The following is a 12,592-nucleotide window of genomic DNA, read 5'->3' as shown; positions in this document are numbered from 1 at the left end:
GATTGACAGATTCGAAAGCCTTGGCCAGGTCGATGAAGGCGGCTGCATAGTACTGTCTTTTATCAATGGCGGTTATGATATCGTTTAGTACCTTGAGCGTGGCTGAGGTGCACCCGTGACCAGCTCGGAAACCGGATTGCAAAGTGGAGAATGGTCAGTGATGGGATTCGAAATGGTCAGTGATCTGTTTGTTAACTTGGCTATCGAAGACTTTAGAAAGGCAGGGCAGGATGGATATGATCTGTACTTCTCCACAACTTTGCCACTGACCTGTTTGGAGAGCTCCTTGGTCTTCATGGTGCCGCTTGCTTGGTGGTGACGCTTGCTTAGTTGTGTTGCAGACTCTGGGGCCTTTTAGAACAGGTGTATATATATACTGAGATCATGTGACAGATCATGTGACACTTAAATAAAGTCCACCTGTGTGCAATCTAACAAATTATGTGACTTCTGAAGGTAATTGGTTATACCAGATCTTATTTAGGGGCTTCATAGCAAAGGGGTGAATACATAAGCACGCACCACTTTTCCATTTGGAATTTTTTGGAATTTTGTGAAACAAGTAATTTTTTTGTTTTACTTCACCAATTAGGACTTTTTTGTGTATGTCCATTACATGAAATCCAAATAAAAATCAATTTAAATTACAGGTTGTAATGCAACAAAACAGGAAAAACGCCAAGGGGGCTGAATACTTTTGCAAGGCACTGTGTTTTCTGAATGGACCTCTTGTTGTTTGTAACTGTGTTGGACGAGAAAGGTCATACAGCCACCTCAATTAGCCTAGCTAGTTAACTGGGGGGGGGGGGGGGCAGAGGGTTAAACTAGCTCCTCCCGGTTAGATGCAGCCAAAACCGGTACCAAATAATCTTGTTGAATGATAAATAACCTAGCTATAGCAGCTATTAGTCTACTATAGCACGAGTCGGCTTGGTTGGTTTCTGTCTCTCGTCTCCCCCCTCCTCCCTGTTCAATGTGTCACTCGCTCATACTCACAGTAAACTTCACACACAGTACAGCACCTGGTCCTCTCTCTTCCTCTCCCTCATGTTTTATCAGCTCCGGTTAATTAAGTACCTTAAAAATCGATTTTTCTGCTGCTTCCCTCATTCAGACCGGGTCTGGAACCGACCAGGTCTATACGAAAAGGGTCTAGTTGTCATCGGGTCCGTTCGGAATGGGTTTTATATTTTTTAAATGAATTTATGCATATCGGGTCCGGATGGGAAAACCCCATTTTGGAACGTGTCCAATTTTTTTGGCCCGTGAAGGCCTCTACCATCCATTTTAGCTCTGATGACCGCATTCAAAATGGATGTCTGTTCTGGCTCACATGCATGCACACATGAGGGAACACCCTCAATACAAAGAATCTTTTATTAAACTAAATGTTTATTAATGTCCCCCCCTCTATCTCTGTCTCTCTCGCCCTCTCTCTCTCTCTCTTCTTCTCCTCTCTGCCGGCAGCTGACACAGTTTGACTAAAGCCTCAACATGCCTGTGGCGTTGACTGGCACCGAGCGTGGTGAGTTTTGTTTTCCTCTCCCTTCCTTTCCTCCTTCCACCCCTCCTTTCCTTCCTCCAGCCCCTCAACCTCTTCCTCCCTTACCCAGCTCATCTCCTCTCTGTAGCTCTGAAAAATGGGGCCTCCCCATGTTCTATATGACACCCACATCCATAAACACACCACACAGCCATTAAGACCCACAGTTTCTCAATGCCGCAGCAAGAAAAGGGCTACTTTAATGAAGCCGTATAATGTGTCCCCTAAATGGAGATTGAACTGACACTGTTACTTCCTGGAAGTAGACCCATTTTTCACTGCTTGTCCAGACAACTGCCGCCATCTTTTCCTGCATAAGTTTTGGGATTTGGTGGAGGGAGTCTTGGGTCACACTTGACATTAAAGGGCAATCTGCAGTTGCAACATCCATTTGTTGACTTATAAATCAATGATATGCGCCCATTGATTCTTGAAGAATATAAATTATAAATGCCTCATGAGCTTAGTTCAACTGCCGTGCCCCATCACAACCCAAAATAAGCTTGTTTTACTCCAATGTTTTTAAACAACATAAATGTACACAAACACTGTATAACCTCAAAACATGGTTAAAATTCTATTTGCATCCATAGCTCTTTATATGAATTTGAGAGTGGTAACATTTCTCCAGCCTCATCCCCTCAGCTTTTTACTGAAACAGTGGTTGGTAAACATTATTATTTATTTTTTACTGTTGATTGCCCCTTTAAGATACACAAATGTTACCCAGCAGTGATATAGAGAGAAGATACTGTATGAGCACTTATTGTTTTCTCTGGGACATAGCTACCTCAAAATGGATTTTTTTAATCAATAGCAGATGGTCAACTGAGACCTTGGGCAAACCACGTATGAGATACTATGACAGTATAGGATGCGGCCATTGATTGTGACTAACGATGTGTATATCTATTTTGTAAAGTCCTTATATCCTGTACTGGAGAGTGACATGCTAACGAAATGTACATGTCATTGTTAGTCACTCATAGCTTTGTCACTCATAGCTTAGTCACTCATAGCTTAGTCACTCATAGCTTAGTCACTCATAGCTGGGTGCAGAAATGCAGAGACAGCATACAGCTACAAATCTTGTTTAATAACGGGGGGAGCTTCATGACTGGGCTGTAAATTGAGTTGGAAGGCTGTAAAACAACCGCTTGCTTTATACATTTAGCTGCCTGCTGAAGGTTTTATGAGATGAAGCTAAAACTGATGATCCATTCAAGGTGGTCCGGAAAAGCTCCTGAACCTTGGCAGTAAAAATGTGATAACTCCTCCAAAACTTTCACTTCAAGTTTAACTTGCCTTCGCAAAAGGGCGAGTCTTTCCTCTTTCCAAGGGTCAGTCCTGAATTAGTCCTATTTCTCTGTGTGAAGCTGGGTGTAAACTCATTCCTCTGAATCTGTGTCTGTGTTTTTGTGTTGCTGTATGAAGCTGGGTCTAACTCATTCCTCTGACTGTATCTGTGTTTCTGTGTCTCTTTGTGAAGCTGGGCATAACTCATTCCTCTGAATCTGTATCTGTGTCTCTGTGTTTCTGTGTCTCTTTGTGAGGCTGGGTGTAACTCATTCCTCTGAATTTGTATCTGTGTCTCTGTGTCTCTGTGTCTCTGTGTGAAGCTGGGTGTAACTCGTTCCTTTGAATCTGTATCTGTGTTTCTGTGTCTCTGTGTGAAGCTGGGTGTAACTCGTTCCTTTGAATCTGTATCTGTGTCTCTGTGTGAAGCTGGGTGTAACTCATTCCTTTGAATCTGTATCTGTGTTTCTGTGTCTCTGTGTGAAGCTGGGTGTAACTCATTCCTTTGAATCTGTATCTGTGTTTCTTTGTCTCATTGTGAAGCTGGGTGTAACTCATTCCTTTGAATCTGTATCTGTGTTTCTGTGTCTCTGTGTGAAGCTGGGTCTAACTCATTTCTCTGAATCTGTGTCTCTGTGTGAAGCTGGGTCTAACTCATTCCTCTGACTGTATCTGTGTTTCTGTGTCTCATTGTGAAGCTGGGCGTAACTCATTCCTCTGAATCTGTATCTGTGTCTCTGTGTTTCTGTGTCTCTTTGTGAGGCTGGGTGTAACTCATTCCGCTGAATCTATATCTGTGTCTCTGTGTCTCTGTGTCTCTGTGTGAAGCTGGGTGTAACTCATTCCTTTGAATCTGTATCTGTGTTTCTGTGTCTCTGTGTGAAGCTGGGTGTAACTCATTCCTTTGAATCTGTATCTGTGTTTCTTTGTCTCATTGTGAAGCTGGGTGTAACTCATTCCTTTGAATCTGTATCTGTGTTTCTGTGTCTCTGTGTGAAGCTGGGTCTAACTCATTTCTCTGAATATGTGTCTCTGTGTGAAGCTGGGTGTAACTTGTTCCTCTGAATCTCTGTCTGTGTTTCTGTGTCTCTGTATGAATCTTGGTGTAACTCATTCCACTGAAACTGTATCAGTGTTTCTGTGTTTATGTGCGAAGCTGGGTGTATCTCATTTCTCTGAATTTGTATCTGTGTCTCTGTGTGAAGCTGGGTGTAACTCATTCCTCTGAATCTGTATCTGTGTTTCTGTGAATCTGTGTGAAGCTGGGTGTGACTCGTTCCTCTGAATCTGTATCTGTGTTTCTGTGTCTCATTGTGAAGCTGGGTGTAACTCATTCCTTTGAATCTGTGTCTGTGTCTCTGTGTCTCAGTGTGAAGCTGGGTGTAACTCGTTCCTTTGAAGCTGTATCTGTGTATCTGTGTCTCTGTTTGAAGCTGGGTGTAACTTGTTCCTCTGAATATCTGTCTGTGTTTCTGTGTCTCTGTTTGAAGCTGGGTGTAACTTGTTCCTCTGAATATCTGTCTGTGTTTCTGTGTTTATGTCTGAAGCTGGGTGTATCTCATTTCTCTGAATCTGTATCTGTGTCTCTGTGTGAAGCTGGGTGTAACTCATTTCTCTGAATCTGTATCTGTGTTTCTGTGTCTCTGTGTGAAGCTGGGTGTGACTCGTTCCTCTGAATCTGTATCTGTGTTTCTGTGTCTCTGTGTGAAGCTGGGTGTAACTCGTTCCTTTGAATCTGTATCTGTGTTTCTGTGTCTCTGTGTGAAGCTGGGTCTAACTCATTTCTCTGAATCTGTATCTGTGTCTCTGTGTGAAGCTGGGTGTAACTTGTTCCTCTGAATCTCTGTCTGTGTTTCTGTGTCTCTGTATGAATCTTGGTGTAACTCATTCCACTGAAACTGTATCTGTGTTTCTGTGTTTATGTGTGAAGCTGGGTGTATCTCATTTCTCTGAATCTGTATCTGTGTCTCTGTGTGAAGCTGGGTGTAACTCATTCCTCCGAATCTGTGTTTCTGTGTCTCTGTGTGAAGCTGGGTGTGACTCGTTCCTCTGAATCTGTATCTGTGTTTCTGTGTCTCATTGTGAAGCTGGGTGTAACTCATTCCTTTGAATCTGTGTCTGTGTTTTTGTGTCTCTGTGTGAAGCTGGTTCTAACTCATTCCTCTGAATCTGTATCTGTGTTTCTGTGTCTCTGTGTGAAGCTGGGTGTAACTCATTCCTATGAATCTGTATCTGTGTTTCTGTGTCTCTGTGTGAAGCTGGGTGTGACTCGTTCCTCTGAATCTGTATCTGTGTTTCTGTGTCTCATTGTGAAGCTGGGTGTAACTCATTCCTCAAAATCTGTATCTGTGTTTCTGTCTCTGTGTATAGTGGTACCCCCCCAGGTCCTGGATACCCTGAGTATCCACCACCGCCAATGACCTGGACCTCATCTTCCTCAAGGGCATCATAGACAGCCCCGTGGTAAGTCAGAGAGAGAGAGAGACCTTGTATACATACAGTCAAACATGGCAGGATGTATTCACACACAGGCCTACACAGAGCCTTGTAGTGAGTTAGAGCAAGGTGAAAAGTATAGGCCTAGTATGTAGGGTCACACACACACACACACACACACACACACACACACACACACACACACACACACACACACACCAGAGAGAGTGATTGAATAAGGCCCACAGTCCTAAAACCAAGAATTTCCAGTGCCAAAAATACATTGCACGTTCCCAGAAGCTATCACTCATTCAAGCCTTTACGAACTCACAACCCTGTATGGCAACAGAGACAATGCCATGTAAACTGACACCCTCCCTCTGAACATGCATTCTATAAAAGGTGAGGGGCATTACAGCATGTAATTGCAACTGATATCCCCCTTCTGCTGACATGCATTTTAAAAAAGGTGGGACGCATCAACCTTTGCAAATCCGTTAAATGATTTACTACCAAATGAAAATAGCAGGGAGAGCTGTAAGTCATTACAACTCTCTCCATGTCTGAGGGGAAAAGGAAACCACAGCTGTAAACAAAGGAGACAGAAAGAGGAATCATTCAATTGCTTAGGAAATAAATAGGGTGTTTAGCCTTTTGTTCAATTAATGGTACCCAAGGAGAAGGGTTTTGCACCTTTCATTGAAGTCTTGCTCAGTGATTAAAGGGGATGTGTATGGGTACTGTTGTTGGAAATGCAGGGGGTTGGTTTGGAACAAAGGCTACTAAGTCTTACTCAGTGATTAAAGGGGACGTGTCTGGGTGCTGTTGCTGGAAATGCAGGCGGTTGGTTTGGAACAAAGGCTACTAAGTCTTGCTCAGTGATTAAAGGGGAAGTGTCTGTGTACTGTTGCTGGAAATGCAGGGGGTTGGTTTGGAACAAAGGCTACTAAGTCTTTCTCAGTGATTAAAGGGGAAGTGTCTGGGTACTGTTGCCGGACATGCAGGGGTTGGTTTGGAACAAACGCTATTAAGTCTTGCTCAGTGATTAAAGGGGAAGTATCTGGGTATTGTTGCTGTAAATGCAGGGGGTCGGTTTGGAACAAAGGCTACTAAGTCTTGCTCAGTGATTAAAGGGGATGTATCTGGGTACTGTTGCTGGAAATGCAGGGGGTTGGTTTGGAACAAAGGCTACTAAGACACAGATCTTTTTTTTAAAGCACAACAGGTCTTTATAATTGTGTTATTCATTTATTCATGATTAGTTGGGGCAAGTAAATTAAATGATTTAAATTAGGCCATCTCTTGAAGAGGGTAATATAATCTCAAACTATGTCGACATCTGAGGATGTGGAACTGTCATGCCCCAGCACTAATGACTGCTGCTGGACCGCTTTGATGTCAGATGATGAGAGGAGTTACTCTATGTCTCTCTCTCTCTCTCTCTCTCTCTCTCTCTCTCTCTCTCTCTCTCTCTCTCTCTCTCACACACACACACACACACACACACACACACACACACACACACACACTCGCTGGCTCTCCCCTACAGGGGAAATGAGAAGTGACAGCCCAGACTAAAATTTGCGCTTCTAAGGGAGGCCTGACATATTGATTTGCCTTGAACCACAGTTTGTCAATGAATCAGATTTAAGGTGTAGGTGCACTACTTGTCCACCATGTGGCATGATTAAAAAAAAATCTAATTAAATTGGTCTGGCAGTGAGGCCCATATACTCTGTGTAGGTGGGTCACTTTGCCTTTAAGTGTTGATCCCAGTACAGATTTGCTAAATCCCTCTTCATGTTAAGTTTACGTTAAAGAAGAATAGATGGATCCTAAATCTGCTCTTAAGACAACTACTGGGCTGGAAGCCTAAATTCCAGGCTCGTGCCAGATGCCACTCAGTCCCAGAACCCAGGGTCATGTCTGGCCCGTCCCTTCAGTTGTTCATGTCCACTAATTCTCTCAATAATTACTTTCAAGCATCTGCTTTTACATTAAAGATATGATCAGCTGACTTTGAACTCATTTCCCTCTGTGAATGAACTTCAAAGGGAAAGTCAGCCAGGCAGTAAGGACATTTTGGGCGGATCTTGGAGACTCTGTGAAGTATTAATGGCTTCCACTCTACTTTGATGAAAAATACTTAATTAATCAGATTAAAGTCAAAGAGAGCAAAATAAAAGTTTCAATGATTTTGAAAGATTTTTATATATATTTTAAGGTGCAAAGTATGTGTACTTACTATTTTTAAATAACCAAACCATTCTGAAACATATTTATTTCCATCTTAATAACTTCTTATGGCAGGGGGCAGTACTGAGTAGCTTGGATGAATAAGGTGCCCAGAGTAAACTGCCTGCTACTCAGGCCCACATAAAAAGATGAGAGAGGCCTGTAATATTCATCATAGGTACACTTCAACTATGACAGACAAAATGAGAAGAAAAAAATCCAGAAAATAACATTGTAGGATTTTTAATGAATTTATTTGCAAATTATGGTGGAAAATAAGTATTTGGTCAATAACAAAAGTTTATCTCAAATACTTTGTTATATACCCTTTGTTGGCAATGACAGAGGTCAAATGTTTTCTGTAAAACAAGGTTTTCACACACTGTTGCTGGTATTTTGGCCCATTCCTCCATGCAGATCGCCTCTAGAGCAGTGACGTTTTGGGGCTGTTGCTGGGCAACACGAACTCTCAACTCCCTCCAAAGATTGTCTATGGTATTGAGATCTGGAGACTGGCTAGGCCACTCCAGGACTTTGAAATGCTTCTTACGAAGCCACTCCTTCGTTGCCCGGGCAGTGTGTTTGGGATCATTGTCATGCTGAAAGACCCAGCCATGTTTCATCTTCAATGCCCTTGCTGATGGAAGGAGGTTTTCACTCAAAATCTCACAATACATGGCCCCATTCATTCTTTCCTTTACACGGATCAGTTGTCCTGGTCCCTTTGCAGAAAAACAGCCCCAAAGCATGATGTTTCCACCCCCATGCTTCACAGTAGGTATGGTGTTCTTTGGATGCAACTCAGCATTATTTGTCCTCCAAACACGACGAGTTGAGTTTTTACCAAAAAGTTATATTTTGGTTTCATCTGACCATATGTCATTCTCCCAATCTTCTTCTGGATCATCCAAATGCTCTCTAGCAAACTTCAGACGGGCCTGGACATGTACTGGCTTAAGCAGGGGGACACGTCTGGCACTGCAGGATTTGAGTCCCTGGCGGCGTAGTGTGTTACTGATGGTAGGCTTTGTTACTTTGGTCCCAGCTCTCTGCAGGTCATTCACTAGGTCCCCCCGTGTGGTTCTGGGATTTTTGCTCACCATTCTTGTGATAATTTTTACCCCACGGGGTGAGATCGTGCGTGGAGCCCCAGATCGAAGGAGATTATCAGTGGTCTTGTATGTCTTCCATTTCCTACTAATTGCTCCTACAGTTGATTTCTTCAAACAAAGCTGCTTACCTATTGCAGATTCAGTCTTCCCAGCCTGGTGCAGGTCTACAATTTTGTTTCTGGTGTCCTTTGACAGCTCTTTGGTCTTGGCCATAGTGGAGTTTGGAGTGTGACTGTTTGAGGTTGTGGACAGGTGTCTTTTATACTGATAACAAGTTCAAACAGGTGCCATTAATACAGGTAACGAGTGGAGGACAGAGGAGCCTCTTAAAGAAGAAGTTACAGGTCTGTGAGAGCCAGAAATCTTGCTTGTTTGTAGGTGACCAAATACTTATTTTCCACCATAATTTGCAAATAAATTCATTAAAAATCCTACAATGTGATTTTCTGGTTGAAAAAAAAATCTCATTTTGTCTGTCATAGTTGAAGTGTACCTATGATGAAAATTACAGGCCTCTCTCATCTTTTTAAGTGGGAAACATGCACAATTGGTGGCTGACTAAATACTTTTTGCCCTACTGTATGCATATCATTAGTAGATTTGGATAGAACACACTCTGAAGTTTCTAAAACTGTTTGAATGAAGTTTGTGAGTATAACAGAACTCAAATGGCAGGCAAAAACCTGAGAAAAATTCAAACAGGAAGTGGGAAATAGTTCAATAAATTTGTAGTTTTTCAACTCTTTGCCTATCGAATATACAGTGTCTATGGGGTCAAATTGCACTTCCTAAGGCTTCCACTAGATGTCAACAGTCTTTAGAACCTTGTTTGATGCTTCTACTGTGAAGGAGGGGGGAATGGGAGCTGAATGAGTCAGTGGTCTGGCAGAGTGGCATGAGCTGGTCACGCGCGTTCACGTGAAAGTTAGCTTGAGTTCCATTTAATTTCTGAGGACAAAGGAATTCTCAGGTTGGAACATTATTGAAGATTTATGATAAAAACATCCTAAAGATTGATTCTATTCTTCGTTTGACATGCTTCTCCAGACTGTAACGGAACTGACTGTTCTTTTCGTCTGCTCGCGCGTCATGAATTTGGATTACTGGACTAAACGAGCGAACAAAAAGGAGGTATTTGGACATAAATTATGGACTTTATCGAACAAATCAAACATTTATTGTGGAACTGGGATTCCTGGGAGTGCATTCTGATTAAGATCATCAAAGGTAAGTTAATATTTATAATGTTATTTCTGACTTTTGTTGACTCCACACCATGGTGGATATCTGTATGGCTTGATTTGTTGTCTGAGCGCTGTATTATTGCATGGTGTGCTTTTTCGGTAAAGGTCTTTTGAAATCTGACACAGAGGTTGCATTAAGGAGAAGTGTATCTATAATTCCATGCATAATAGTTGTATCTTTTATCAAGGTTTATTATGAGTATTTCTGTAAATTGATGTGGCTCTCTGCAAAATCACCGGATGTTTTGGAACTACTAAACATAACGCGCCAATGTAAACTCCGATTTTTGTATATTAACTTTATCGAACAAAACATACATGTATTGCGTAACATGAAGTCCTATGAGTGTCATCTGACGAAGATCATCAAAGGTTAGTGATTAATTTTATCTTTATTTCTGCTTTTTGTGACTCCTCTCTTTGGCTGGAAAATGGCTGTGTTTTTCTGTGACTAGGTGCAGACCTAACATAATCGTTTGGTGTGCTTTCGTCGTAAAGCCTTTTTGAAATCGGAAATTGTGGTGGGATTAACAACAAGTTTATCTTTAAAATGGTGTAAAATACTTCTATGTTTGAGGAATTTTAATTATGAGATTTCTGTTGTTTTGAATTTGGCGCCCTGCACTTTCACTGGCTGTTGTCATATTGATCCCGTTAGCGGGATTCAAGCCATAAGAAGAGATTCTCCAGTACTTTTGTCTACTTTTTAGCCAGGAGTTCTGAAAGTGGCGCTTACGAGACAAACGTGATCCCGAAAAGAGTGTGCATTTTGTTATCTGTCACTCAAATGGCGAGGGGCTGACTCACGTGGGGGAAAATGTAGGGAAAATGTCGCAGCACAGCTTACAGAGAAACAGTCGCTTTCAAACTAGGGATTTCGTAGCTTCTTGAGGTAAAACAGTCATTCTGCTCATAGATTATGCATGTATGAGCTACACATTGACACACCCAGGCCAAAGCGGGAGGTTTGTCTTTAATATTTCAAATATGTATTCAAATAAAATAATAAGTGTGTGTGTGTTTTCTTTATGTCCCATAGGAACCAGAGAGTCTGGAAAAGACCAGATTGGTGGCAGTGAGGGACAACAACGTAGAGCTGGTCGAGGAGATCCTCAGAGAGCTGAGTCCCTTCACACACCAAAGCAACACTGCAGCAGAGCTCACGCGCATCCTCATCGACCCCCACTTTCAGGTGCACACACAGACGCACACAAGTGTGCACACGCATACCCATACCCATTAAGCCACACACTCATGTGGACATCAATGCACACATACACCTACATGGACGTGCAGAGTAGACACATCCTTCATCACATAATACACTATTTAGTCTTAAGGAAGTATTGCCTCGGTCTGCTGTCAATCTAATGTTCTTTCTCTGCCGACTGGTTCCCAGTCTCTGCTGGAGACCCATGACTCGGTGGCAACCAGCCCGTGCCCCCAGATACTGTCCGGATGGTGGGCATCCGCAAAGTAGCTGGTGAACACCTGGTTAGTACCACCTTGCTCGTTGTCTATCACCTATCTGTTATAGATAGCATGGCACCCAGAGTTGAGGTGTTTTAGTAAACTCTTACTCCTTTGGCTGAATCCCAAACAGGCTAGGGGTTTTAACCACAGTGTAAAATTGTGGTGTATTCTCATTCATGTCCTTTTTTCAGGAGAGGGAATTCACATTATTTTGTCATTTTTAGATATTTTATGGAACATATTGGACATTGTAGAAGGACAATGATGAGAGGACAGAGTTTGTGCCAAAGTAGCAACATCCCACTCCACACATCCCCATTGGTTTATATGTTTTGAACCTGTTCAGGGCGTGACTTTCCGTGTGGAGGCGGGGGAGCTGGTGATTGCCAGGATCCTCCACGGAGGGATGATCGACCAGCAGGGTCTCCTCCACGCGGGTGACATCATCAAGGAGGTGAACGGGAAGGAGGTGGTTGAGGACCCGAGGGTGCTGCAGGAGATGCTGCAAGATGCCAGTGGCAGCGTGGTGCTCAAGATCCTCCCCAGCTATCAGGAGGGCCACGAGCCAGGACAGGTACGAGCAATAAAGTACCAAGGCCCCAGACAAAGTACGAGTTAATAACAAACGATAACACATTTTGGAGGGGATAGTCCCATCTGTAGATGCTCAACAGACAATCAGTAACATTTCAACTAACTATCTACTAACCATAACGTAAACCCTTGTCCTAACCCTAACATAACCCTTACCTTAAGCTTAAGCCTTACCCTAACCTTAAGCCTTACCCTAACCCTTATTCTAAACCTAACCCTAACCGTAACCTGAGTTGCTTATCAACAGATCGTTTTTTGATTGTAGAGAATCTACAGATGGACAATCCAGACTATCAAAATGAAGTGTGACCTAACAAACTGCTAGTGGACAGGTAAGGGTTAACATACACAACACTTACTGTAACAGCATGCTACCAGCCCAACAGACAGGTTTAACAAGAGCTCCATGCCTCCAGACAGACGAGCCATAAACCCCACAGACAGGTCCCCACTATTGTACCCAAATACTCATCTAGTGCCCTGCGGTAGGTAAAATGCACTAATCTGCCCCTGCCAATGAACTTCAATCTATTACACAGTTTGCACATAATTTACTGGATCTAAGAATATATGCTTTGAGGGGTGGATTATGACAGTGTCACATTGCCTGCTAGTGTTCACCCCCTCTTGTTGTCATGGATACCACCAGGCAGAGGGGG

At 42.7% G+C, this 12,592-nt stretch overlaps 1 protein-coding gene across 3 annotated transcripts in view; it reads left to right on the top strand.

The window, feature by feature from the left end:
* LOC110486143 (MAGUK p55 subfamily member 2) overlaps window positions 1–12,592 on the top strand; it is a 38,080-nt gene that overhangs the window by 16,285 nt on the left and 9,203 nt on the right. For all 3 annotated transcript variants that reach the window (XM_036940798.1, XM_036940796.1, XM_036940797.1), the window contains exons 2-6: window positions 1,468–1,525; window positions 5,210–5,302; window positions 10,906–11,058; window positions 11,266–11,360; window positions 11,686–11,913. In XM_036940798.1, the coding sequence (XP_036796693.1) occupies window positions 11,325–11,360; window positions 11,686–11,913 (264 nt within the window). In that variant the 5' untranslated portion in view covers window positions 1,468–1,525; window positions 5,210–5,302; window positions 10,906–11,058; window positions 11,266–11,324. The remainder of the gene's footprint in view (window positions 1–1,467; window positions 1,526–5,209; window positions 5,303–10,905; window positions 11,059–11,265; window positions 11,361–11,685; window positions 11,914–12,592) is intronic.

Source organism: Oncorhynchus mykiss, chromosome 13 (genome assembly GCF_013265735.2).
Source record: "Oncorhynchus mykiss isolate Arlee chromosome 13, USDA_OmykA_1.1, whole genome shotgun sequence".
NCBI lineage: Eukaryota > Metazoa > Chordata > Actinopteri > Salmoniformes > Salmonidae > Oncorhynchus > Oncorhynchus mykiss.
The sequence above is the reverse complement of the archived record's forward strand: the minus strand, read 5'-3'. Positions and strand labels throughout refer to the sequence as shown.